The 26,926-nt window shown below is 32.7% G+C and overlaps 2 protein-coding genes across 2 annotated transcripts; both read left to right on the top strand.

Moving 5' to 3' along the window:
* The first annotated feature begins 3,014 nt into the window (after positions 1 to 3,014).
* On the top strand, positions 3,015 to 8,972 carry LOC149909426 (seminal metalloprotease 1-like). Its single transcript, XM_090119395.1, has 6 exons — positions 3,015 to 3,152; positions 5,775 to 5,984; positions 6,407 to 6,516; positions 7,461 to 7,671; positions 8,033 to 8,169; positions 8,717 to 8,972. Exons 1-6 carry the CDS (start codon positions 3,035 to 3,037, stop codon positions 8,912 to 8,914), a joined length of 984 nt encoding a protein of 327 aa, XP_089975521.1. The 5' UTR covers positions 3,015 to 3,034; the 3' UTR covers positions 8,915 to 8,972.
* A 2,318-nt stretch (positions 8,973 to 11,290) lies between these two features.
* On the top strand, positions 11,291 to 16,447 carry LOC149909425 (astacin-like metalloprotease toxin 5). Its single transcript, XM_090119396.1, has 6 exons — positions 11,291 to 11,408; positions 11,839 to 12,042; positions 13,283 to 13,392; positions 14,116 to 14,326; positions 14,819 to 14,955; positions 16,284 to 16,447. The coding sequence occupies exons 1-6, from the start codon at positions 11,291 to 11,293 to the stop codon at positions 16,377 to 16,379; spliced, it is 876 nt and encodes a 291-aa protein (XP_089975522.1). The 3' UTR covers positions 16,380 to 16,447.
* The last annotated feature ends 10,479 nt before the right edge of the window (positions 16,448 to 26,926 follow it).

Below are 26,926 nucleotides of genomic sequence, written 5' to 3'. Positions count from 1 at the left end.
TAAAAACATACAAATATTTTTTTTTTATTGGAAATAATACGATTTTCAGGCATTTTACTTTTGTCCCCATAAATCATCTACATGGCACAGGTCTCACAGACAACCGTAATTTAGTTATGGAAACAAAACACAAATGGCGCGGTAGATTCCTAAACAACAAGCTAAACACAACAATTAACTGTCGGGCTCAAACGCCATTTTGATTTGTATAAAATCACGGCAACAGTCGTCCGAGCGATGTTGGTGAGTGTGGGGTGGCTTTATTGTCAGTCCGTCAGACAACTGTGATTAAAGCATAAGTACTTGATGCATTGTTATCAATTATACTACACGAGATGCGCTTTCGTCTATAATTTAGTGTGAGCTGAGATTAATATATAAAATAACAATAGTATTTGCTTGGCGGCTCAAAACGTTAAAAATGTCCCGCGGACAACCAGTCACTGGTCCAACCAAAGTGGTTGTACCATGGACAATTTGGTTGTACCTAGGACAATAATTATATAAAACTTATACTTTAACAGTTAAATAGTTCATGTTTTGTTTATTACTTGGCTGTTTCGGGAACACATTTTTATTACGCGATTTTATGTCTAGTTTAATTGTAATTTTAACATTTCAAAAATCAAGACGCTACTACTACAACTATGATGTCCCCATATGAAAATCACATTATACTTCATTCATTCAGTTATATCGAGAATCAGTTCATTTTAATTAAGTAAAATCAATAATGCGATACGTAACAACCTCGCCTTAATAGTTTTTTTTGTAAAAAATATCACTATTTCCGCTTTACTGAAACTTTTTTATATATGAAACATTATTTGGTTGTTCAAAAGACATCATTCGTTTCAATTTTAATAAAAATATTTCGTATTTTGGGTGTAAATAGAACAAATATCAAAATATTATTTATTATTTAATATTAGAAGAATTTGTTTTAATTCTTAAGGGAATTTAACATTTAAAAAAGTACTATTGTGTAAGTTGTCCAAAGGACATTATTTCCCGTGAATAGATCGGTTCGTGAAGGTAAATCCACAAATGTATTTAATCAACATCACTGCTGCTTATATAATCTTAATCTACGAAGAATTATCTTCTAAATGAAATAGTAAAATGCTGAAAATTAAGTAAAAAAAAAAAATACGAGAAAATTATGATCGGGACCTTTAAAAATTGATTGACCCACCCCCTAAATCGTCACAAACTTACATACCTTTACCTCTTATAATAATATGAGTACAGACAAACAAGTCCGACAATTTTTTTCTTATCCCAACAAAATAACTAAATACTGATACAGGTAAATGAATTTCTATAAAGTAATACTAAAAATATTTTTCATATATTCATAATTTTACAAGGCCCTATCCTAGAAGATTATCTTTGAAAATTATCGATTTATAATTACCAATCTTTCACGATATTTAATTTCAGGCATATCATATTAAATTACATTACTCATGATGTCTCATTGTGATTGATTTATAATTATATATGTTATGTTTTGTTATGATTGTAATAAATAAAAAAAAACGTAATAATTAAAATTTTAATGCTATGTTTTTTAAGGGTCATACTATACGAGCGGTTTTCCCGCCGCGGTTGACAGGCGGGACAAATACGACCGCCACATGCAGCGTGAAACCGCCGCTGATAACCGGCGCTTTAAACTACACGGGCGGTTTCTCGCTACGCCCGATAATAATTCTATTAACATAAAAGGAGCTGCAAGCGCAGTTATCATTGGCGTCAAGCATCATGTTCAAATGAACAGAAGACAGCGATAAACCACGTCCCGTGTAGTTTTATGGTCTGCGGCAGCTTTGGTGAGCGGATTCCCGCGGCGGGAAAACCGCTCGTATAGTATGACTCTAAGATTGCAATGCAGAAAAGAAACAAAAGGTAGTTTTGTCACGTAATTGCCACATAAATATGTTTGAAATAAGTCTGAAATCGTAGTCTAGGAGTCGGTTGTAAACAAACATACATGATACAAGGGTATGTTTGTCTAAAACTTGAAAATGAAAGAAAGAAAGAAGAAAGAAAGAAAAAACATTTATTTCTAGAAAAAGGTACACACACAAGAAGAAAACACAAAATAGAAGAAGAAAGAAAGTACGATACATAATAAAATTAGACATAAATTAGACGCCATGTTTGTTGAGAACCTGGTACTGTGTGTGCACTGCATTTCCAGAAAAGGGTCTTGACTCAGCTTTCTGCCATAATCGCAGCAAGCTGCGACTACAGCGCTGACCTATTCTGTCAAGACCGAATGGAGGGTGTGCTTTCGACTTTCCACTGATTTGCTACAATAATAAAATAAATAATAAATAGATAACTAATACAAATAATAGATATTAATAAATAAATAAATATGAATATGAATTTAAATGATAAGAGATGGATGTAATAAATAAATAAATAAAGAGATGCGGTGTTGATTGGTTGATTGGAGCTTTAAATACTATGCAGTAACTACTGTTCTGCCAGAAGTAGATGCTTTAACTTTTGTTTAAAAATGAAGTGCTACGTGCTAGAAAAAAAGAGGGGATGAGAAAGTAACACAAAGGCACCTTAAATCCTTGCAAATAAACGTGTTTTCGTTGACTTGGGTCATCTTGTAAATGAAGATCGAACGAAAGAGTCTGAACTTTAAAATTGATTAAGCAAAAAAAATTGATTAATCATATTGATTTCCATATACAGGCGCCATAATAATAATTACCAGGGTTTTCTGCCACGGATGGACCATTAACAATAAGTCATTGACAATAAACAAAACTAAGGAGAACAACAGCTATAAATTGGTTTCTAAAGAGGAGCCGTTACAAATAATAATTTTGAAAATGCACTCCCTAAAGGAAAAATACTCGTCGGCATTCCTTGAAGTCAACCGATACAGCCATCATATCTTGATAATCCTATTAGATGTTAAATATTTTCGATAATCAAAGACTTTGATTGCAATCAGCCAAACGATGGTATATAAGCTAGTGATACAATGCGCTTGGTAAACATTAAAATGTTGAAACTTGGTGTGTTGTTGTGTGTTATAGGCTTAGTGGTGGCAGTACCTTCGCCCTTGAAGAGTAAAGAGGATGTAGAGGAATATAGGAAATTTCTTCAAAGCACCAAAAATGGTAGGTCAATAGGTTTTAAACTAAGGGTCAAGGGTCCAAGCTGTTTGCATAACATGAAATAACTAGTAAATATCATGTTAGTTAAATATTGTAGGTATTGCAAAAAGAGCCAGGATGATGCATAATACCTGCTACGGAGAATACATTTTCTTTTTCTAACGATTCGAAACGATTCGTTTTAACTGTTATCAAATAACAGTTTTTTTGATAACATAGGTACTATAAAATATAAAGTCGCTTACCGTCGTCTGTGTCTGTATGCTCCGATCTTTAAAATTACGCAACAGAATTTGATGGGGTTTTTTAATAGATAGAGTGATTCTCGAGGAAGCTTTACAATATAATTTATTTATAGGTTTTAGACAAATCGGGCGAAGCTGAGGGCGGAAAGCTAGCACAAAATAAATAATAATAGGTACGTTCTCAGTTTTAAGTACCTCCGTATGGGATTTTTTACCATACATTGTTATTAATTAAATAATTAGTATGTAATAATAACATCAAAACTTCAATAGAGACGGACTTTCAAAATACATATTACTAGTAGATAATATATATTATCTGTGATCATACAGACAGACGCGGGGGAGCGACTTTTCTTTATACTATGTAGTGATGTAAAACTTATTACATAATAGGCATGACGAAAGATTTTCAAAACCTGTTCCATAATGTGTGTATAGTGTATACGTTTATTAAACAAGAAAAACCCTATATTTCGCTAATATACCTACTTAAATTTAACGAAGATAAAAGCTATTTTTCAAAAAATATTTATTAACTGTGCCAAAACAGCTCACAGGTGTCATGGCGTAGGCGTGACGTCACTATTACGTAAATACGTAATTATCTGTATGCATAGCGAAGCAAAATTAAACAAATATTTAATTATTAAGTATTATAGAATCTAATTTCAAAGTTTATACGTGGTGTGCAGTATTGCAATGTGAATCTACATAAAAATAATACCCAAAAAAGTATTAAAGAGAAAATAATATGAAATGATTGTATAAATTGGACGGAGAGAAACCCGAACCACATATTCGTGAATTCGCAATTATATTTCTGTTCTGAGTCGATAAAGCATATTACGTTAAAAAATAGAAAATAAATAAAAATGCGTATTCTCAACATATTCATAACAACAAAATATACCTGACGCGAAGCTGTTTACATAGACGTGACGTCACGCGTGTTTTAGTCAAGATGGCCGACTGCAGAATTTCAATGTTTTATTTTATTGATAATCTCATTAATCTTAATGTTTTTACTATTTCTAAGTGACTATTTTCAATTTATTTTATTATAAATTTTCCCTTAAAACACTAATTCGATCATTTATGGATACTGTCGTCATGCCTATTATTATTCATGAAAAATAGTGAGAATATTTAGTTTTATACTTAAATAATTAGTAATGCTTTTATTTTTAAAGCAAAGTTTGATACATTATACTATTTTTTTAATGGAGACAATCTGAAATTATTATATCTATTTATTTCCACACACATAGTTGATGAATTATTTTTATTTTTTACTAGCGGTCCCCCCCCGGCTTCGCCCGTGGTACATATTTACGTTTTCTCTACATTAGAACCATCCTCATACTTCAAGGAATATAATAAAAATATATTCCTTGAAGTATTATCGAAATCCACCCGTTCACGAGTGATGCCGTGACCAAGGAAAACGGGTTTCATTTTTATATATATATAGACTTGCGGTCCGCCCCGGCTTCGCCCGTGGTTGTGTTTAAACTATCCTATCTCTCAAGTTGGATCGATTGCACATGGTGTGCGAATTTTATTATAATCGGATAAGTGGTTTTGGAGTCCATTGAGGACAAACATTGTGACACGGGATTTATATATGTATATTATAAGATATACATAGTATGATAATACAAATATAATAGAATTTTCATAGCGTGACGATTATTAGATTATCTAGGTATAGAATGATTATCTGATAAATACAATTTCAGAACGTTATCTCTTGATTAGTTTATATTTTTATTATATCTTTTTAATCGATTGAAGTATACATCGAATTGATATAACAGTGCAATTGACTACTGAAATGCAGATTATAAAATGCATACAAATATCTGATAAGGGATATCTGGAGAACAGAAAAGAAAATTAATAAAGAAAAGAAAATAGATACAGACAACACAGAAGTTAATCTCAATATATGAGAAGGTATAATAATTAGGTACATTATAAGTCTTAAAATAAAGACGTACATTAAATTCATATCCAAGTTAATGAAAGAGAAACATGAAGTAATAATACTAAATAGTTGCACGAAGCTCAGCTCATTTTAGATTTTAGCATTTGTCCTGTAATCCAGAATTCTTGCGCCTTTCATAAATTTCTATATCACAAGCTATAATAGCGCTGTAAATATAAAATATCAGTAATTTCGAACAACCATTTTAATAAATATATAAATAGCTGCCCAAGCAGACGTCATGCCTCGTTTTCGTGTTTTCTCTCTATAAGTAGAGACTCCTTGGGCCTTAACAAAAAAAAAAGCCAAATTGGTCGAGCCATACTCAAGTTACGCTTAGCAATATTTGGTGATTCATTTTTATTCTATAGATTATCTTCTCTCTTCCAGGTAATGGCTACCTCGTCTCATCAAGCGCGATCAACCCCTTGAGCAACACATGGGAGCAAAGTGGTAAATTCGAGGGGGATATCGTACTAGATGACTGGCAGATTGAAGCCCTGGTGACGGACTATGCAGCTGGTCGGGCTGCTTACATCTGGCCTAATACCAAGTGGCCAAGCAACGTTGTTGTGTATGACTTCGCGGGTGGACATTTTAGTAAGTTTTCCTTTGTGCAGGAAGAAAATTCTTTTCAAATAAGACAGTACGATGACTAATGACTAATCCGAATGTTTAATGTAAAAATGTAATCTTTTTGAGAAATAAATGTCTTTAACCGTAAAAAAACATTGCAAGAATTAGTAAAATAGTCTCGCAAAACGTTGGGTGTGTCCCACATGCTGCAATTTGCGCGAAAAGTGGAATAGAGTAAAATTTAATTTACTTTCGTAACGTCAAGTGTGTGCTTATATAAGCACAACTATTCTTGTAATTTTACACAGCGAGAATAAGGGAAATCTTACTTTGCGGATCAAAGACCTTTGAATTATAGGTACGTCCTATATCTCGTATAAAAATTATAAATGGTTGCTTTTGTTTTCGTAACTGACGTGGGTTCTAACAAAAATAAATTATTTTAGATCAAGCACAAATCGACCATATTCTTCTATCAATTGGATGGATCGAGCACTTCACCTGCGTCAGATTCCGAAGGAGAACCGCATCCGACAGGAACTACGTTCTTCTTACGGTAAATTTAGATAATATTTTCTTAAAATTCACCCATTTTTGTTACTCTAAATGGAATTGCTACATTTATACTGAGGTAGTAACATTGCTTGATGATTAAAATTAAACCTTTTCATAGTAATGAATCACATGTCCTTTCGACTCATTATTAATGTTTATCTTCATGCAAACGAATCTGCCTTGTAATATGAAAACGACAAAATGGAACATAATGAAATTGGCACAAGAAAGCGACCTTTTTCTAAAAGGCCTATTTAAATTTAATTCCCGAAAAGTACAAAAGTTCAAAATTTCCAAGTTATCTTACGTTTTCAGTATTGAGCATTTATCGGTAAAGATGTTTCAAACCATACCTACTTATGCTGCCTACATATTTTCTTGTATGTAACTATAATTATCTAAAACATTAATCAGACCAATTCTGAATTCAGAAACCTTGATTACTTTAACGTTTAACATAGTTATTGCACGCCTCATAAGCGAAGCGTTGAGGTGGGTACTACTGTCACTTCGCGCAAAACATCTGATTTTTCAAACTTAAAATGTCTTTATGTATCATACATTGCACTTGTAAGATAATACATACACACACATATTAAGAAAAAACACTATTTTTAACGTTCATGATATTTTTGATGTCATTTTTGTTATTTAAACTAGTTAAAAAACAGTTTAAAAAAGTTCTGTCTTGGACGTCCGTGTGTCTGTATGTGCGGATCCTTTTTCTTGTTAACACGATAGCGACCGGAATACTTTACTAATCGAGTCTTTTTTTTTCTCTTACGCTTGAGTATGCTCAGGAATAGAACCCTTTCATTTTTCAGGGTCTGATTCGATGTGGTTTAATTGTTATTAAATAAACAAAAATAATAATTAATAAATATTTATTAAAAAAAAATTATGAGGCGTGCACTTTTGGATTTTCCAAATTATTTATTTCTCTAGGGACACAACAACGGTTGCTACGCCAGCGTCGGCTTCTGGCACGACCGTGGCATACACACCATGAACCTGACCCCTGCTACCCCTGGCCACGGCTGCTTCAACATCGTGACCATCATTCACGAGTGGCTGCATGTGCTCGGCTTCTTCCACATGCAGTCCACTTACACCAGGGATAACTATGTCAGGATCGCGTGGGAGAATATTCAGCGTGGTACGTAAAGATTGTTACCACCCAAGGTTTTTACTTATTTATTCAGTCACATACCTATTATTATTATTGGTAGTTACTGAGATGAGACTTGAAAACATGATAAATAATGCCTTTTAATGAAAGTATTGTATGTAATGTAAATTAAAAAATTGACTGTTTTCATTGAGGTGCTAACATTTTTGTGACAGCATGCATAAGAATTACAAATAAGGTTTATTAAAAACGCAGAAAAGCTTAACTTAAAAAAAAAACGAGCAAAATCAACATCCTGTATTGTTGCTATTAAAATCACTACGAACATTTGTTGATGAAATAATATTATGCTTTATTTAACATAACTATGACCTGTCTTTAATTTGAGGTATGGAGTACAACTTTGATAAATACGAGTCGAACCTTGTGAGCAACTTGGGGCTTCCCTATGAGTTCCAGAGTTGTATGCACTACAGCACCCACGCTTTCTCCGTCACTGGTAGACCCACCATCGTTGCGTTGAGAGTGAGTATATAATGTAACACTAGCGGTCCGGCCCGGCTTCGCTTGTCGTACATATAAAGCCTATAGCCTTCCTCAATAAATGGGCTATCTAACACTGAAAGAATTTTTCAAATCGGACTAGTAGTTGCTGAGATTAATGCGTTCAAACACACAAACAAACTCAGACTGTATTCCGCTCGCTTTTTTGCAATTAATAAAATGTCAAATTAAATTAAAACATTTAGGTACATATATTTGTTCAAGTAATATCGTAATAGTGGTCATAGTACATAGACATTATTAATTACCGTTTCGAAAATTGTTTCTGCGTTGTGTTGATACCATTATAGCTGTAGAATATTCGTCTTTAACTGTTCTAGGAAAGTCCTCGAGGATTACATGTATTCTAGAAAGAAAACTCTTTTCGTAGCTCTAAATGCTAAGAGCCAAGACTCTATTATAATTGAGTATATATTCATACTACGAGCTTAATTGCACACTAACAGAAAAGCTCGTCGTGCTAACTTTGTGTGTCTTCGTGTCTTTAATTGATAATATTATCCTCCAGAGCTACGAAGGCATAATGGGACAACAGAACTTCGTTACCCACTGGGATTGGGTGCGTCTCAGCCGCCACTACAACTGCCCTGGAGCCTGGAGCGCGGACCACATCGACTACCTGCAAGAGGAGGTCGAGAAGACCAAGGCATTGATGGAACAGCAAGATCAAACTCAAGGGCAAGAAAATATGGAGAAAACTGACTGAAAGCTATTCATTGTAAACTAATTTATATTGAAAACTTTTAAGACTACAATGTTTTGTATGGAAAAATTTATTTATGTAATTATTTATTGAAATTAAAATATCGTTAAATTGGCTTTAAGTGTTTTCATTTATAATAATTTTAGAATGTAACTATAATTTGCATTAAAATTTGTGTGTATACTTGTGAGAGCAAACCTTTAATCTTCGATAAAATTATTTCGTATCGACTATCATTATTTTTAGGTTTTTATTTTGTTTATTAAACTGTACAATTAAATTAACTATATAATCTTTTATATAAAATTCTCGTGTCACAATGTTAGTCTGCATACTCCTCCGAAACGGGTGGACCGATTCTCATGAAATTTTCTGTGCATATCTGGTAAGTCTGAGAATCGGCCAACATCTATTTTTCATATGTACCACGGGCGAAGCCGGGGCGGACAGCTAGTAATAATATATAATTTTCTAGTTGCAAAAAAAATGATATGGCTAGGTACTTTATCTTGTATCGCGTAATTCTTATGAAAATGATTACGTTTAGGGAAAGCCCACATTGTGTTATGTTGCTTTATAATTTACCAATTTTTTAAATCTTTTTTAATCAACAATTACGGTACCACGAGCAAATCCATTCTTTATAATCGTACCAGCTCCCACGACACAAGTTCTCTTAGTGTGGGAGCTACAGTTAATAATTATATTGTATAATAAGTGACAGCAAAATATGATGTTGTTAAATTTTGTTTTGTTACATACTGTGTTTTTGCTGAAATAAATAATTTTTCATTAAAAAAAAAAAAAAAAAAAAATTAAATATAATAATAGAAAAATATGCAGTTTTTGTTTACGTCTTTAGGTAATAATATTGCTATATATTTTGCTCCTGCTAAAAGTATCGTCGATGAAAATTATATTGGTAATATAGTAAGGATAGATAAAAATTATAATTTCCTCCATAGATTAGATCTTAACTTAAAAAGCAGTTTGAAAAAACTAAGCACAAAACATAGGTAATACCTAATTATAGGGACGTAACTAAAAATATTCAAGATATTCAGAGATCAACGCATACAATGGACAATATCACATGTATCACACATATAATTAATATCTACTATACTTAATACTAGTAGCAATATACAAATCTTATAATCTGCTCATAAACGCATTCAGAATTATCTACCGAGATAATTCTGAATGCGTTTATTAAGAAAATTCGTGTATCAAATCAGCAATTATAACACGAGTGTTGGATATGCTATCAACAATAATCTTCAGTGTTCACACAAAACAAATTAAGAGCTTCTATTTTACTAAACAATAATATTACACAGACTAATAATAATATAATATACTACGTATTACTAGTATTATCTTAAACTAGCTGTGCTCCGCGGTTTCACGCGTGGCTCCGCTTCTTAGCGTGATGATAGACTTAGCCTTCTTCGATAAATGGGCAATCTAACACCGAAATAATTTTTTTAAATCGTACCACTTACCAGTAGTTCTTGAGATTAGCGCGTTCAAACAAACAAACACTTCAGCTTTATAATATTAGTATAGATTATAATATAGGTAGATTACTACGTCTTAAATTCCCACCCTGATCAGGCGTGACCCACCACATACCTATAATATTTTCATTTCTTAACCATACAAGATCTAAATCCCCTGATAACTCACTATATTATATCTATAATCGTGACTGTTCGCGGTTTTGTAATACATAATTGCCTCAATAAATAAGTCAAAATTATCAATATCAGCAATATTGCAAATTTTCAAAGGATTAGCGCTATATGTGTCCTTACGCTTACCTCATAACAGAATTAATGTTATCAAATCCACACAATAACTAAATGAAACATGGTCAACTAGTTAGGGAATGCGATTTCACTTGTATTCATTAATTTTTATCAATCTATCTTCTCTGTCTTTTATCTTCAATAAAAATTGCAATACATGTGTGATTCATTCATAGATTTTCCTTTATTCCTTACTAGCTTACCGCTCGCGGCTTCGCCAGCTTTATCTAAAACCTAATACCTAGGTAAATTATATACTAAAACCTTCCTCTTGAATCACTCTATCTATTAAAAAAAAACCCCATCAAAATCCGTGACGTAGTTTTAAAGATTTAAGCATAGGTACAAAGGGACGGAGAAAGTGAATTCGTTTTATACTATGTAGTGATGATGCACCACCACACGAGAAAATCTGTAACTTTTAACACATCCTAGTGTTTACAAACAGAAGAACCAATTGAGTTTCAACATAACATTTTACAAGAGTCTAACGCCTGGCACTTAGTATTATCAATAGATAATTATCGATATAAAAATAGTTGATTTGTATGATTAATTACACATCAAAATGTTGCGTGCAGCTGTGCTTTTGTGTTTGGTTGGTCTGGCGGTGGCGTCCCCGTCACTTGCTAAGAGTCGAGAGGAGATCGAAGCCTTTAGGCATTTCTTGGAAAGCACAAAGACCAGTGAGTATTGAACAGTTTGTAAATAAAATTAGCGATGCGATAATTTATAATGCTGTGAAGTTCTGTTCAAATTAGTCATGTAATATTGGGTTGTTCCCAGCGCGTTGAAAAAATAATCATGAAATCTGTATATTAAGCGTTGTTATTAATAATTTGATGATCTGTGTCGTCTGGCAATTCTTGTTTATTTTAAAACTCTGTCTCATTAACATCAGCTTAATTGGAACACGGATTGACTCTTAATATCCTACTACTCACTCGCGTAGTACCTGAATAAATGGTAGGGGTAATAATCTATCTCTGTACCAGACATCATACAGATCCGAGCAGCTTCTTACATGTGAAACAGTAACAAACATATAATAACAAACACAGTTATAAGCTTTCGTAACCTGCAAAATTCTAACTTCCTCTTGCTTTTCTTTCCTAGACGATGGAGCCAGGATTCTGTCACGCAACAGAATATCTTCCAACCCAGAGGAGAACGGAAAGTTCCAGGGTGATATTATCCTGGATGACTTCATGATTGAAGCCATGCTGCAGGACTATGCTACCGGTCGTAATGCGTACATCTGGCCTGACACTAAATGGCCTGAAAACACCGTTGTATGGGAATTTGGAGAGGAGGAATTTGGTAAGATTTTTTCTTAGTAGTAAGTATAGTGAAAAGAAAAATAATTTTAGGAAGATAATATATTAGGGACCAGTGCCGGCGTTAGGGGGGGGCGAGAGGGGGCGGTGGCCCAGGGCGACAAATTCTGGGGGGCGCCAAGGTCTGAAGTTGGAGTCTCTTGCCTCTCCTGGTGCAAACCTTCAGAACACCTCAAGTGGGCGCCACAATATTTTCGCCCGGGGTGTCAGTGGCCCTTACACCGGCACTGTTAGGGACTATCCCTTACAAGCGTAAAAACTCATAGATTTCCTGTACATTATAAATTTATAAATACTTTATATAAATTACCAGATCAATTTCAATAAATTAGTTTCTTTAACGTAACCTATAATTTTATTTATCTATTACTAGTTACCTAGATAAAAATTTTAAAAAACCTATAATACATAGGCCATACTATCGCATTTACATATTATTAGTATGGATTAGTACAGATTAAGACACGTTTGTTTAGATAATAGCTAATTAAATTCTTAGTGTAGGTACGTGTAATAATATTATGGCATAATGAAAAGATAAGAACATAAGTGAAAATAGGCCAAGTTTAATTAACTATTTTATCACAATTAATTATTTTTTTCCTAATTCATGATTAATAGTAAATACTTATTATTATTGCAAGTCATCAATCATGTATATTAAAAGATTATATCAATTATTTGTTTATAACGATAATAATAATTAGTTTTAAACGAATTAAATTGAAACAAGAGGGATTTGTGATATTTCGCAACGATGATTAAAAAAATTGAAAAGCTGAATTAGATATACTTAACACAGTAAAAATAACTACGATGCAATCATTAATATCTGTAATTGAAATACAAATAAAATTAAACATTATGTTAAAAATAAATAATCTTATATATATAAAAATGAATCGCAAAATGTGTTGGTAAGCGCATAACTCGAGAACGGCTGAACCGATTTTTTCTTCTTCTTCTTTTTTTAATATATTCCTTGAAGTACGAGGATGGTTTTTATGTAGAGAAAACGTAAATATGTACCACGGGCGAAGCCGGGGCGGACCGCTAGTGTTAAATAAAATGGACCTACAGCTCTATACGAATTGTTGTGTAGAGATATAGTATATCTACACCTACGTTAATCTTTATACAGTGAGCATAATATTACGTATATTAAATAAAGGAGTTTTTTCCAAAGCCATAATATGATATTTCTATCAGAATTTGCTTACTAGGTCCCCTGCAGCAAGCAGCTATTAAGGACGCCATCCAAGACATCGAAAACAACACTTGCGTTAAGTTCCGCTACCGTGAACCTGAAGACGAAGTCTACGTTAAAGTTACCGTAAGCATTATCTTATTTATTAAAGTGAAACTTTTATTACATCGTCTCAAACTTTTTGGTCTGTGTAGCGCATGGCGCGTGTATCGCGGCTGCCGAGTAGGTATACCTACTCGGCAGCCGACCGTCACGCGACATGCGCTACACAAAGCAGTGTTCGGAACCGTTCGAACAGTTTCACTTTTACCGTGGTTTCATAAAACCACACAACATTTATTTATTATAATATTATGTATAACTAGTTTTTGAAAGAAAATTTGCCGTCTGTAATTTCGTCCGAGTACTTAGGTAAACTCGAATTCAATACATATTACTAGCTTTCCGTCCGCAACTTCGCCCGCTTTGTTTAAAACTTTTTCTCGAGAATTGCTCTATCTATTAAAAATACCGCTTCTAAATTCGTTGCGTAATTTAAAAAGATCTATGCATACAGAAACACAGACGGCGGAAAACGAATTTGTTTTATGCATAGCTATATGGACTCTACATTTTATGTTAGACATCGGGCACCTGCATGGATGAAACTCATTCAATCCCATCAATTTCCGCTGCGTTTGCAAATTATAAAACAATCTTCAATGTAAACTACCAATAATTATTGTAATTTTATTTCCCAGTACATATTTTAAATTAATATTAATTAATAAACAGTCGACTTCAAAGCTGAGCATAGGATCACTTATGTATAGAGATGTAGAAACCTAAAAATTACTATTAAATAAACAGGGAGGTGACGGCGGTTGTTACGCGCACGTAGGCTACTGGGAAGACCGCGGCGTCCACACCCTGAACTTAGCCAGGAACTACCCAGGAGTCGGCTGCTTCCGCCACGCTACCATCGTCCACGAATGGATGCACATACTCGGCTTCCTTCATATGCAGTCCACTTACAATAGAGACGATTATGTTAAGATTGTTGAAGAGAACTTGATATCTGGTGAGCGAGTTGAAAGTTTGCCTGAAAATTGTTGTCATTGTGATGGCTGAAATTGGTTCTAATGTATATTTGCAAGTAAACATGAGTCTGAAAAAAGTATTGTCATACTATGTAAAGAGTAGATACTTCTTCTAAAGCCATACTTTAAGAATATATGTATCATAGTATTACTAGATGAGTTGGTAGTTACCGATAGACATGCAATTTAGGTCAATTAAATTGTTTTGTAATAGATAATAATAGCTCTTCAGAAACAAAACTGACCTCTTCACTGTATAGATTATCTCGTGTTATATTGCTTTTGTAGACTTTAATTCAAGAACAATAATTACAAATTGCTTACACAAACTGTAGATTTAGAACTTTTTATTTCTATTTTATTTGAATTAATACCTACTGCTGATTACTGTGTTTTCATCTTTAAAAAAATCTTATTAAAAATAATCATTTGAATGCTATGCAACTAAAAATTACTTATCCTTGTTATTCCAGGCACTGAACACAATTTCGACATCTACGGTCCTGACCTAGTGAGCAACCTTGGTGTTGAATATGAGTATGTGAGCTGCTTGCACTATGGTCCATATGCCTTCTCTTCTAATGGAGAAGCCACTATTGTCCCACTCAAAGTGAGTAAATTATCATACATTAGTAATATATTTTGGTATGCAAGTTTCGTTTTAAAGTGAAACTTTTTTAAGCGCATTGAGAGAAAAATTTCAAAGTCGCGTCATTGGTCGTGTAATGGCAATACTGTCACGTCATGGAGAAAGGCGACAATTTTGCTATCTTTGAATGATAAATCTTGCCAGAGAAGTTTCACTTCTGACACGTGTGCTCGGTGCAGACGATCTTTTGTATTCAAGTTTCCTTGTAAATATGAATTGTTTAGAATGCATTAGCATATAAAAGAAAGATTATTACAATAACATTAATCTGTGGGTGCTACACTACAGTGCAAACTAAAATGCTACATACTTATGGCTGGTTCACACTTTGATTAGTGCGAGTGCAGGTGATTAGTGCAGGTGTTTAGTAACTACGTGTGTACAGCGACTGTTTAGTGCAAGTGTTTAGTAGGCTGTTTAGTAAAGTGAATAGAAGCGTGTTCTATTTTTTTGCGAGTGGACTGCGAGTAGCCACGTCCCGCGCGCCCTCCCTTCCCCCTCACTCGCAGTGTGCCTGCCTAAACACGTCTGGACACGAGTGTTTAGTGTTTAGCGTAGTGTGTAGCGTCGCGAATTGCACCATTTACCTACCTGCACTCCCACTAATCACCTGCACTCGCAGTTGAATTGGACACTACTCGCACTACACCTGCACTCGCACTAATCACCTGCACTCACACTAATCAAAGTGTGAACCAGCCATTACAGAAACATCTTAGTTTGTATGTATTTTATTTTTTGAAACAACGCCAAAGTAATTATATGTATGTATAATATATGAATCTCTCAACACCACATTATAGCTTTTCGTTTTGGCGTTGGTCGAAACATCTAAGTACATATCATGATTACCCATCTCATCACCATTGAGTGCCAGCCTACCCTAGTAAGATGTCAAATGTCAATTATCTAATAAGATGCAGTTCACATCTGTTTCAATAGGGAGACTTTTTCGAGTGTTCCCTTACCTAAAGTTAGAAACTTACCTACTTTTTATAATATTTACGTTATTCCATTTTAATATCGTCGTCCCGTTTGTTTATTATTTACAATCAGGCTCACATTTACCTACTTGTTAATAAAAGGGTTTTTTCAAAACATTTTCGATTTCATAAATTTTTAATTGCGTCGGATTTCTCCTTAACATTTTACTCATTCAACACATTATGTACTGCAAATAAATATGTATTTTTTATTTTCCTGTTTCTCTACTTCATTTTAACTTTTAATTTTTTACTCAACTCACGTAACTTCGAATACTGTATTTTTCTATTTTATTTTTTTTACAGGAATTCGAGGGTGTCATGGGTCAGCGTGAATTCGTCACAGAGAAGGACTGGCTGAGGATCAACAGGCACTACGACTGCGAAGGCGCATGGGATTGAACCACTGAATACTGATATTTATTTTTATACCTATGTAATTTATTAAATAATATACTCATTTTGAAGTACGTGTTTTGTGTTTTCTTTACTTTCTCTTAGCGATCACACACACACACAAACACACACTTGTGAAAATAATTTAACAAATTTTGAGATAATGTTTCTAACATATTACTTAATTGAATGAAGAAGTTTAAGTACCTACCCGGACAAATGATTTAAAAAAATCTTAGAAAATAGTAATAAAATTCAAAGTTCAAATGTGTACGTACTAACAAACATGTGTAAGTGACAAATATTAAATATTGTTTTTATACATCTACTGTGATATCATAATATTTAGTACAAAGAGAATCAAACAAAAAAAAAAATTTCTACACCACAAACAGACACTTAAATATTATTTATTTCAACGACGTCATAACATTATTTATTTTCATAGATTGACAAGCTAATTTCGCAATTTGTTCCTAACCGTTTTTGTCCGTGATATCTTATCTAAGTAATTTGGAATTTTTAGAAGTTTTTGCAGTCGGCATTTTAAAGCGAAAGTATATTAAGATATTATTTACAAAACATACATGTAGATGTTTTTTAAGATGTCCCAAAGGAGCAATGCGACCTTCGTGTTGGGTGCACACGTGATGACGTGTAGGGTGACCATTTTTAAATTTATAAAATAAAAAATAAAAAAAAATGTTCGAAAAATCATAGACGTAAAATAATTTGGAAAATCCAAAAGTGCACGCCTCATAATTTTTTTTTAATAAATATTTATTAATTTATTATTTATTTATTTATTATTTTTGTTTATTTAATAACAATTAAACCACATCGAATCAGACCCTGAAAAATGAAAGGGTTCTATTCCTGAGCATACTCAAGCGTAAGAGAAAAAAAAAGACTCGATTAGTAAAGTATTTCGGTCGCTATCGTGTTAACAAGAAAAAGGATCCGCACATACAGACACACGGACGTCCAAGACAGAACTTTTTTAAACTGTTTTTTAACTAGTTTAAATAACAAAAATGACATCAAAAATATCATGAACGTTAAAAATAGTGTTTTTTCTTAATATGTGTGTGTATGTATTATCTTACAAGTGCAATGTATGATACATAAAGACATTTTAAGTTTGAAAAATCAGATGTTATGCGCGAAGTGACAGTAGTACCCACCTCAACGCTTCGCTTATGAGGCGTGCAAAATAGTAATCTGAGGTATAATGTTTACATGGTAGAATGTATTTAGGGGCGTTGGACTATTACTTATTAGTATAATATGAAAAACGCGTTTCATTTATTTAGTATTTTACCCGATGTTTCAAATATTCTATAATCAATGTGGATATCGTTTTCAGTTTTGTATGAACGTCTTATATGTGTATTCAATGTCATTTATAACTTATGTAGTAACACTACTTGTCCTCAATAAAATACAATTTGGTAATATTAAAACTATCTTAAACTGTACGCAAATTTCGAGAAAATCCGAAAAATATCAAAATCACGAACACTCAGCCTTTGATCTCGACGTATCATGCGCTTGCGCAGCCCGCCTCTGTCGCCATAAATATTGTCAGGACAAATTTCGACTCTTTGAAATTACTGAACTATATGCGATGAGGCGGCAATTTAATCAGATTTACAGCTGTACAAGTACGATGAATTAGCAGCGTGGTGGTTATTTTTATAGTACCATCTGAATGTATGAATTGTAATGTTTTTAACTAGATGTCAACATACAAAATAAAATTTTGTATGTTGATATATTTTTGATTGGTTTTGATTGCAGCGCGATATGATACCTACTGGCTACTGCTGACTAAATTTAAGTAACAGTCTCATCATCTCTTTTAATTTTACATTAAATTGGTTTTAATTTATTTGAATTCGTAGATATTTAAAACATTTCCTTTCTTTATAAATACCTACTTATTGGGCTTGATCAATGCTTACTTACATACCTACAAAAAATTAAAATCTTTTCTCTTATCATTTGTAAAATTCTTATACTAGTATTTGTTCACATACGTATATTATTTTTACTACCTATTGGTGTACCTTTTAATTGGCGTAGCTTAGTATTTATTCATCTCAAAAATTGTAAGGTACCTTATCATAAATAAATAATAATAATAAATAAAATATCTATCACTTAGAAATTGTGATTTTTAACGGATTTTAAATGCGATTTATTCATTTTATTATTTTATTCTCATCATTTTAAAAACTTTATCAACTTTGTGCATCGGTCAATATAAATTTATGAGAAAGAATTAAAACAAGTATTGGCGAAAGTGCAGTAGGAATTAACAAAGAGAATGCTAAATAATGAAATAATTACTTCTAGTCTACACATTTAATTGAAGAAACTTGATAACCATAATAATATTAAAGATCAAACACGCAAAATGATACATATATAGAGGTACTTATAGAACAGTAGTCTATCAAGATGTCTGACTGACAGCTCATGGTCTAACGACATTTAAGGTGCTTGACAACTACCGACAGTGAAACTAATACTTCAATTGAGGGTGGTCGGGAATTCCGGGAACTGGGCCTTTGGAGTATTGAATTCCAGGAATGATGTAATATTTATACAGTTAGTTACTTAATGTTTCAGATTCGATGTATGAACGATTGATACAGTTAGGTATTGGTTCATATTTTTGTTTTAATGTAGAGTTTTGAACTTTTTATTAATCTTTCAATCATCGATTTGTATAGTTTGTTTCTAAATTAGAAATGAATTAGGATTAGTAAACAGGATCGAAATTAGGGTAATTTTTTTCCTAAAAAATAAGTTTTAGTAAGGATTATTTGAATTATTTATTTCTCTAGAAATGAATTATTAACGATATTATCAAGTTAATTAAGGTTTAATTATTATGCTTGTTTTACGTATTTATATGGTTTCCTTACGTTTTTACTTTTACTTCTAATCTGGTGAGTTTCTGACCATAACAGCTACTACCTATTTATTGAAGAATTTAAACATAATTCTTTAAGATTTCGTTTTATAAAAAAAATGTTGAAAAAAACGTCTCATCATTGCACCTATTAACGGGATGGATTTTTTTAGTGTCAAAGGACATGTCACTTCTAAACCTCACCAGTCACGTCCCAAGAGACAACAGCTACACAAAACACCGTAAAAAACAAAAAAACCCTCACAGTTCAACATTGACACGCACTTAACCTAAAACCGCATAAAGATAAAGATCATAAAGCGTCGAAGTAACACATTAGCTCATAAAAAATTTAAATCTATTTCTGCTACCGACCGCCTTTCAAGTGGTGTGTTTTCAATTATAATTATTATCACAGCACTCACTAGTTAAAGGTTTCCTCAGGAAATATCTGATTAGAAAATTAGCTAATGAATTATTAGTTTTACAAATAACTGGGTGAGATAAGATCTTAATTTATTGAAAGGATCAACGGATGCGTAGAATATGACTTTTTTAGGTTACGAGTTTTAGAAATAAATAAAAAAAACATTTGAGAATTTTGTAAGTGTATTTTTTTATTGTTGATAAAAATGAGTCTACTAGAACCTACATGCGCATACCTACTTAGGTTTTTTTTATTTTACCATAATTATACTTTTTTAATAACAAGATATTTTCATAACTATAATCACGCGTATTTAATTGTTTCACTTCGTCAAAAGCCCATTTAACTGGGTTTTTCTGTAACTGTTATAGGGTGTTTAACCGTATATACTATTTTTGTTTTGTTTTTTTTTCAGATTTAAGTGGCGCCAAGACACCCCAACATTAAGCTCCGGATACACGATCCAATATTCGCACGACCCATCGCGAACAAAAGCCATTAATTAACCGAATGTCATCACTGAAGTGCTAGCCAATGTGCCGTAACGATAGTATGATAAATATTTAGCATAATTGACGTTTTTGTACGTTTAACAGGGAGGTCGGTTTAATTGGGCAGTTAAATTAATTTGGTTGGTTTGAGGTCCTTGTGGTTTATTTGATAAGTTGATTGATTTAAATGCATTCTATAATAACTTTTCAAACCATCCTAATCATATTGTTTGGTATTACATATTTTGTGTTTTTTACGTGTTTTATATTTTTAATTGCAAATACTTATTTTTTTAAATTATATAAATTCAGAAATTAACGACTTTTTCGATAATTTTTTCGTAATGTCGTCAACAATTAATAGTGCAATGTAATAAAACTTATTATAAGTAGCAAGATAATTATCAAGCTTCCCAAGATATCAAAACATATACAATAATTAAATACACCTAAGACACCCTTAAAAAACACCTTTTAACACTGATTAAAGCTCACCCGATTACAAGACCCAATTGTTATATTTTAAGATTTTCCTTCGCCAAAATAAAAGTTAATTAATCGTCAGTAGGAAGCGAAGCGTGAATGTGACGTGACTTATGGTTGTATTGAGTGGAGGTAATTGTAGGGCGCGGTTGTATTGCACATGTTTTGGGGTTTTTGAGAGACAAATATAAAACAATTTTGTTGAAGTTGTTTTTATTTTGGTTGGCTTAAATCTTCTACATACCGAGAATATTATATTATTTTAGTACCACGATGTATCACTGAGAGTTGTATTAAGTGCTTCAAAAGAAGGTCAAATCTCGACAATACTATTAAGTCCAAAAAATTACCTTACGGTAGAAAAAGTTCGATAATTTCAAGCATACCGTATTTGTTGTTTTGTAAAATTTAGCTGAATTGCTTTAATTTTATCAGAAATAGTAAATCCAACAAAATTCAAAATTGTGGTCACGATACCGGACGAAATTTTGACAAATGAATAGGTTCACGGATTATTGCTACATCCTAAGAATGAACACGTACCACGCCAACACGGACCACACGGCGAATACCTCACATGCTCCATTTGTAGCAAAATCGCATCGCTTTTGATTTATTGGAGTAACATTTTTTTTGCTTAATTTATAAGGTAGGTAGGTACTTACTACATAATATTATGATCATTAAGGAAATTAAGCCCTTTCAAATTAGACTATTGAAATATAATTTTGCTATTGCGGTTACCTCGATAAACAATATACAATGTTAACGAATTGCTACAATATATATTATTAAAATTATTTGTTATGACTCAATTATTTAATAATAGATATGTATGTATTATTTAAAATTAAGTAGAGAATACATATTTTAAACTTTGGCTGTGTATGTTGTCTAAACTTGCAAAAATCATACAATGAATCTCTGAATATTATTGAGAAGACTTCTTAGGGCGCTTGTGCACTACAAGGAATTTTACTGTCCGGCATTCCGATTTTTTACGGTCCGGTGTGGCATGAAAAAACCGATGAATTGCTTGTGCACCTGTCCGTCTTTACTCGGATCAGTGCGGTACAGTTCAAGGAAGTTTGGCGGTATAATGCTATCATAAATGATTGTTTTTGCATTTTACAAGAAACGAGTAAAAAATATAGAAGGTGAAATATTATATTATTTCGTTATAATAAAAAGTAAAGTTCCGTAAGAGATTTAAAATGCGTGTTTCACTTATTTATTTTAATCGGTGACGAGGAGCTAAAGCTATTCCCACTTGAACTTTAACTTACCAACACTTACTTAGATAATAATTATAGGTCAATGTATATATTTTATATACAATACCGACTTCTCAAATCTCATTGCCAGCTAAAAGAAAGTAAAACAAGAGCTTGCTTTCAATTGGCATCACTACATAGTATAAAACAAAGTCGCTTTCCCTGTCCCTATGTCCCTATGTCCCTTTGTACGCTTAAATCTTTGAAACTACGCAACGGATTTTGATGCGGTTTTTTTAATAGATAGAGTGATTCAAGAGGAAGGTTTATATGTATAATAAGATCCATTAAGTAGTGGAGAAGTACTGTTATTTTTGAGGTTTCTAATGTGATGTCGTAAAAAATTACATTTATTCCGCTTACATTGCAAACGCAGGCTGAACCCTACGAGTTTTATCAAAATAATGTACTAAGTATTATACACATTGAAAAGGTCTACAGAAAAGTCCGCGATGGTATATGTCTATCTCTTATGGATAACCCACAATAACTTTTTTTTGTCATTTACTTTTTACGACAAATAATGGCTAATTTTCGAAGCGATTTTAACCAATACAGCATTAATCCTTAACCAATTAAATACCATGGATACATTGTTCATTTAATATAGATCTATATGGCCCTTTACACCGTATGATTTAAGTGAATAGTTTCGAAGATATTACAGATTCAAAAATTGCAGGACGTAGCGTTTGCGGCCGCCCGGCTATGTATTTTATACCCGTGCGATGCCGGAGGCCGGAGCGGGCCGCTATATTTTTATACCTATACAACGTTCACAATTTTTCTGTAGTGTATTTAGTATCAGCATTGCACCCGTGCGAAGCCGGGGCGGGTCGCTAGTATGTAATAAAAAGAGTAAAATCCAAGCAAGTGGGCACTCGAAAACAATTATACCTACAGCGACTCGTAAACTCAAAAAACCATCCGGAATAGGGAAAAGTAAAATGACGGACAGTAAAATTACGTAGGTGCACAAGCTAGTATATAGATTAATGGCGTGCCATACCGAACCGTAAAAAATCGGAATGCCGGACCGTAAAATTCCTTGTAGTGGACAAACGCCCTTATTCTGTCACTAAGTCGGCGAAGACGACGTAACTTATCCGGCGAAGGCGTAAATTATCAATATAAGTAGTTCAAATTAGTACAAAAATTACCAAAAAACACCAAAAAATTGTACTCACATCACCAAATAAGTCAACCTAAAGCTCATAAAAATTAAAATGTTTAAACATTGATTAATACTTACCTATCTATTCCAAAACATTATTTCCAGCACCAAATTCTATCTATACATACAAAAAATAAAATCAAATCCGTAGATTGTAACGCACAAGCGCAAACGACTGAAACGCGCGCCCGGACGCCGCCAACAACTGTCAAACTCAATTATGGCTGCCATGACACTATTGCGCGCTTGCTTCGGAATCCGAGAACATTTAAATTTCGATGCATTTCTATCTTTGAATTTAAACAGATAATATAATGTGAATAGCTGGATATGAGGCATTGTGGAAATTTCAATTCAATTTTTTTTGGGGGGCTTTAGAAGTGGAGAAGGCTTAAATTGTTAATTGGGGCGTTGAATTATGTATGTGATGAATATTTCAGATATTCATCAGATGCACAAAACTATAATTCGTTTTTTTTTTATCAAATTAACGCTGCAAAGTTTAGTTAAGGGCTTGGTCTAGTAGTGCAAACAAATGCATCCTGTCATCCTATATGTAAATAATACAAATGTACTAAGGGAAAGTTGCTCCACTTAATTTTTAAAAATTAAATCATTCGTATGCATAATTTAATATTCGTAATAAGTACCAAAAATGACAATTTGAAACAATTTTCGTGAAAATTACACCGGGTGATTTTTTTTTATCAGTACACAAAATTTGCGAATACTTTCTATTGATATCTTCAACTTCATGTTTATATAACTGATCAACTTTTACAAAGAAATTTGGACGAAATATAAAAAAAAATAAGCTTTCCATACAAAATGCATAACTCTATACATTTTTTTCGACCTAAGTTTCTTAGTGAAAGTTGTTCAGTTTAACTAATAAAACGGATAAACAAATTTTGTACCTATATAATAAAAAAATGTAATGTTTGTGTTAAAAAATTATTAAATAGAAAAATACGCAAATGAAAACAAAAGATATTTATTTCTGACTAGCTTCCGCCCGCGACTCCGTCCGCGCGGATGTCAGTCTTCGCGTCTTCTACAGATTTATTATATTATGTATAATATATAGATTTATATTGATAAACCTAATAAATCTTTTGCTAGCATTCTGATGCTTTATCGGTTGCACTGGATTTATCTCTTTTTTTCAATCGCTTGAATGATATAGGATGGGTCCTTGATGGACATCGAATGCTGAAGTCTCGAATCAATCAATTCTGACAGTAGGCAATTTATGTAAAATCTTGATAATGGTCCATCATTTTATTTTGCCTAAACGTTACATACTTTTTTATATATTATATTTTTAACGAATGATTCACTCCAGTCCAAACAGCAAATAAGCAGACTTCTGCTTCTGCAACGTTTAGTTGTCCCTGAATTTGGAAAAAATAGACATGATTCTTATCTATGACAAAAGTGTTATTTTTTGCATTGTATTTCAAATATTAATTTTTTTTAACCGCATCTTCCGCATTCATGTCTTTTGCCGGAATTAGACATTTAACTTCTACTAGTCCCATTTTCCCTTTTTGATATGGGAGTGTATAAAGTAATTTTTTTAGATATTTCTCGTTATACTTTTAAAAAGTTATTATTGTCATTTTGCTCATTAGGTAAATTAATTTCGATATCAGTTTTAAGTTTTTTGATACCTGCAATAATAACGTTATAATCGCCTGCACATACTTATCGATTACACCCTGTATACAATCCACCATCCACATTCATAATGTTTTCCTGTCCTCCTCTCCTTTACGCTGTTCACCGATACATTTTAAATGAGTAAATCTGCTACCACTGAAGGATGTTTCATTGTGATCAGCAAATTTTCACCACTGTTGTCGATTATTTGTTTTTCATTTTTAATCAGCAATTGGGAATCATCAGTTTTGTTTTATGCAGATTGGTGATGTACCCTAACAATACGTCGAAAAGGGAAAGCATCAACGAATTATCGTTTCGTCCTCTTATTTTATTCTTCGCGTCTCTGTTACTTCTGTTTGTTTAGTTCTCAACACCCACTGAATTTTCTATGTTATTGTGATCTTCCATTACATCTGAGTTTTGATGATGTGATGATAATCCATTCGTTTTAATATTGGTACTTAGAGTTGGTAGACTAAACTAGAAATGGCGGACTAAATTTGTCAGCGCGTCTGTAAGATCAGAATATAAAACCAACATCCTGTATTTAAGTTACAAAATTAATAATCAAACAAAATGCCGCTACGTTGAAAATGACTAAAAGAAAAAATTAAAACACCTCGGATCAATTTTGGAGTAAATAAATCATTTTCCCCGTATGGGGATTTCCCCGGATGAACTTAGGAAGTTCAAGTTCTCAATACAAGTTTATATTATATTTCGTATTTCTCAAACGAAAAATAAACATTTTTGGAACTTCAAAAAAATTATATTATAAGAAAATTTATGAGCTTACTTCAGTTTTAAAGAAATATACATCCCTTTACTGACACCCCGTAAAATAAAGAAATTGTTGCCAATCACCTTTGCAATCTATTTGGTTTCATTAACTTTATGTTCGAAGATAATTTTTTTTCTAGTAGTTACACGCGTATTTTTTTCGTTTATTTTCCATATCGAAATCAAATGTTTAAAAATACGAATATTTGCACAAAACTAAGATAAAAATAATCAATTAACAAAAATATTAAATTTAATGGAGTAGAGCAACTTTCACTTCGGTATGAAGGAAAATCGAGCGTAGAGCACACGTCAGAACGCTCCGGCCCAAGGAGCGCGACTAAAGAAATTCGCTAGGATTTTTCCTAATTATTTTAAATATTTTTTTAATATTTAAAGAATTATCAAAATTCAAAAAAAAATTTTTAAAGGATTAATACTCATTGGTCTTCAACCAACTCGAATAAATTAATGGAAAAAATAACTTTTAGCAGTATTTATCAATAGATTTTGTAAGGCAAAAAATGGGAAATTTAATGAATTTATAACGTTCTAATTAAGAAAATCATAAGTTTTTCGGAAATTGTATTCAGCAGTTTTTAATAACGACTATATAAGGATAATAATGCGCTGATCAGATTGTGTAAATTGTAATCGGTTGCAACGTAGTGAGTGCACAAACTTAGCTCGAAATGATTTTGGGGGAAAGAGACTTATCTTGAAGGCCTGATTAAGGTAACATAAAGTAACTTTATAAATGTGAAAAAATTCACGCGCATTGCGTATATAACACTAATTGATAAACAAGAAAAAAAAAACTCAGTTTATCATTTCATTAGCCGGGAAAAAATTGTCAAATAACTTGTTGAAAACGCAATTTTGCTAGACTGCAGCCTTAACGGTTGCAAAGTTATCAGTGCAACCTATACAGGGTGTCCCACTGTTGGTATACTAAGCTCAAAAGAGGTTATAGTTTTGCATACGCTGAGTACCTACGTAAAAAATAGTACCTACTTATAAAATTCCTGACGCATTTTTTTTTTCAAATAGATGAATTCTTAAAACTCTATGTGTATACCCATAACAAGTAACCCGCCCAACTTTACCACCAGCACGTGAGCTATCGTTTTTAGATGATGTTTTCATAGACAAAATGCTCACATTAGAGAAGCGGTATAATATATGCCGGCTGCGCGAAGCTAGAGAAGAAAACATGGATTTTCAGGTAAAATTTAGCACAAAATTTTTGACGTAATTCGCGCTTAGTATACCAATAGTGAGACACCCTGTATATACCTAATATGAATGGAATGATGTTCAATGTGTATTTCTATAGAGA

This window comes from Colias eurytheme, chromosome 3, assembly GCF_061535395.1.
Source record: "Colias eurytheme isolate Ceu_HAF_F1 chromosome 3, ilColEury1 Martin Lab GWU primary, whole genome shotgun sequence".
Lineage (NCBI taxonomy): Eukaryota > Metazoa > Arthropoda > Insecta > Lepidoptera > Pieridae > Colias > Colias eurytheme.
The sequence above is the reverse complement of the archived record's forward strand: the minus strand, read 5'-3'. Positions and strand labels throughout refer to the sequence as shown.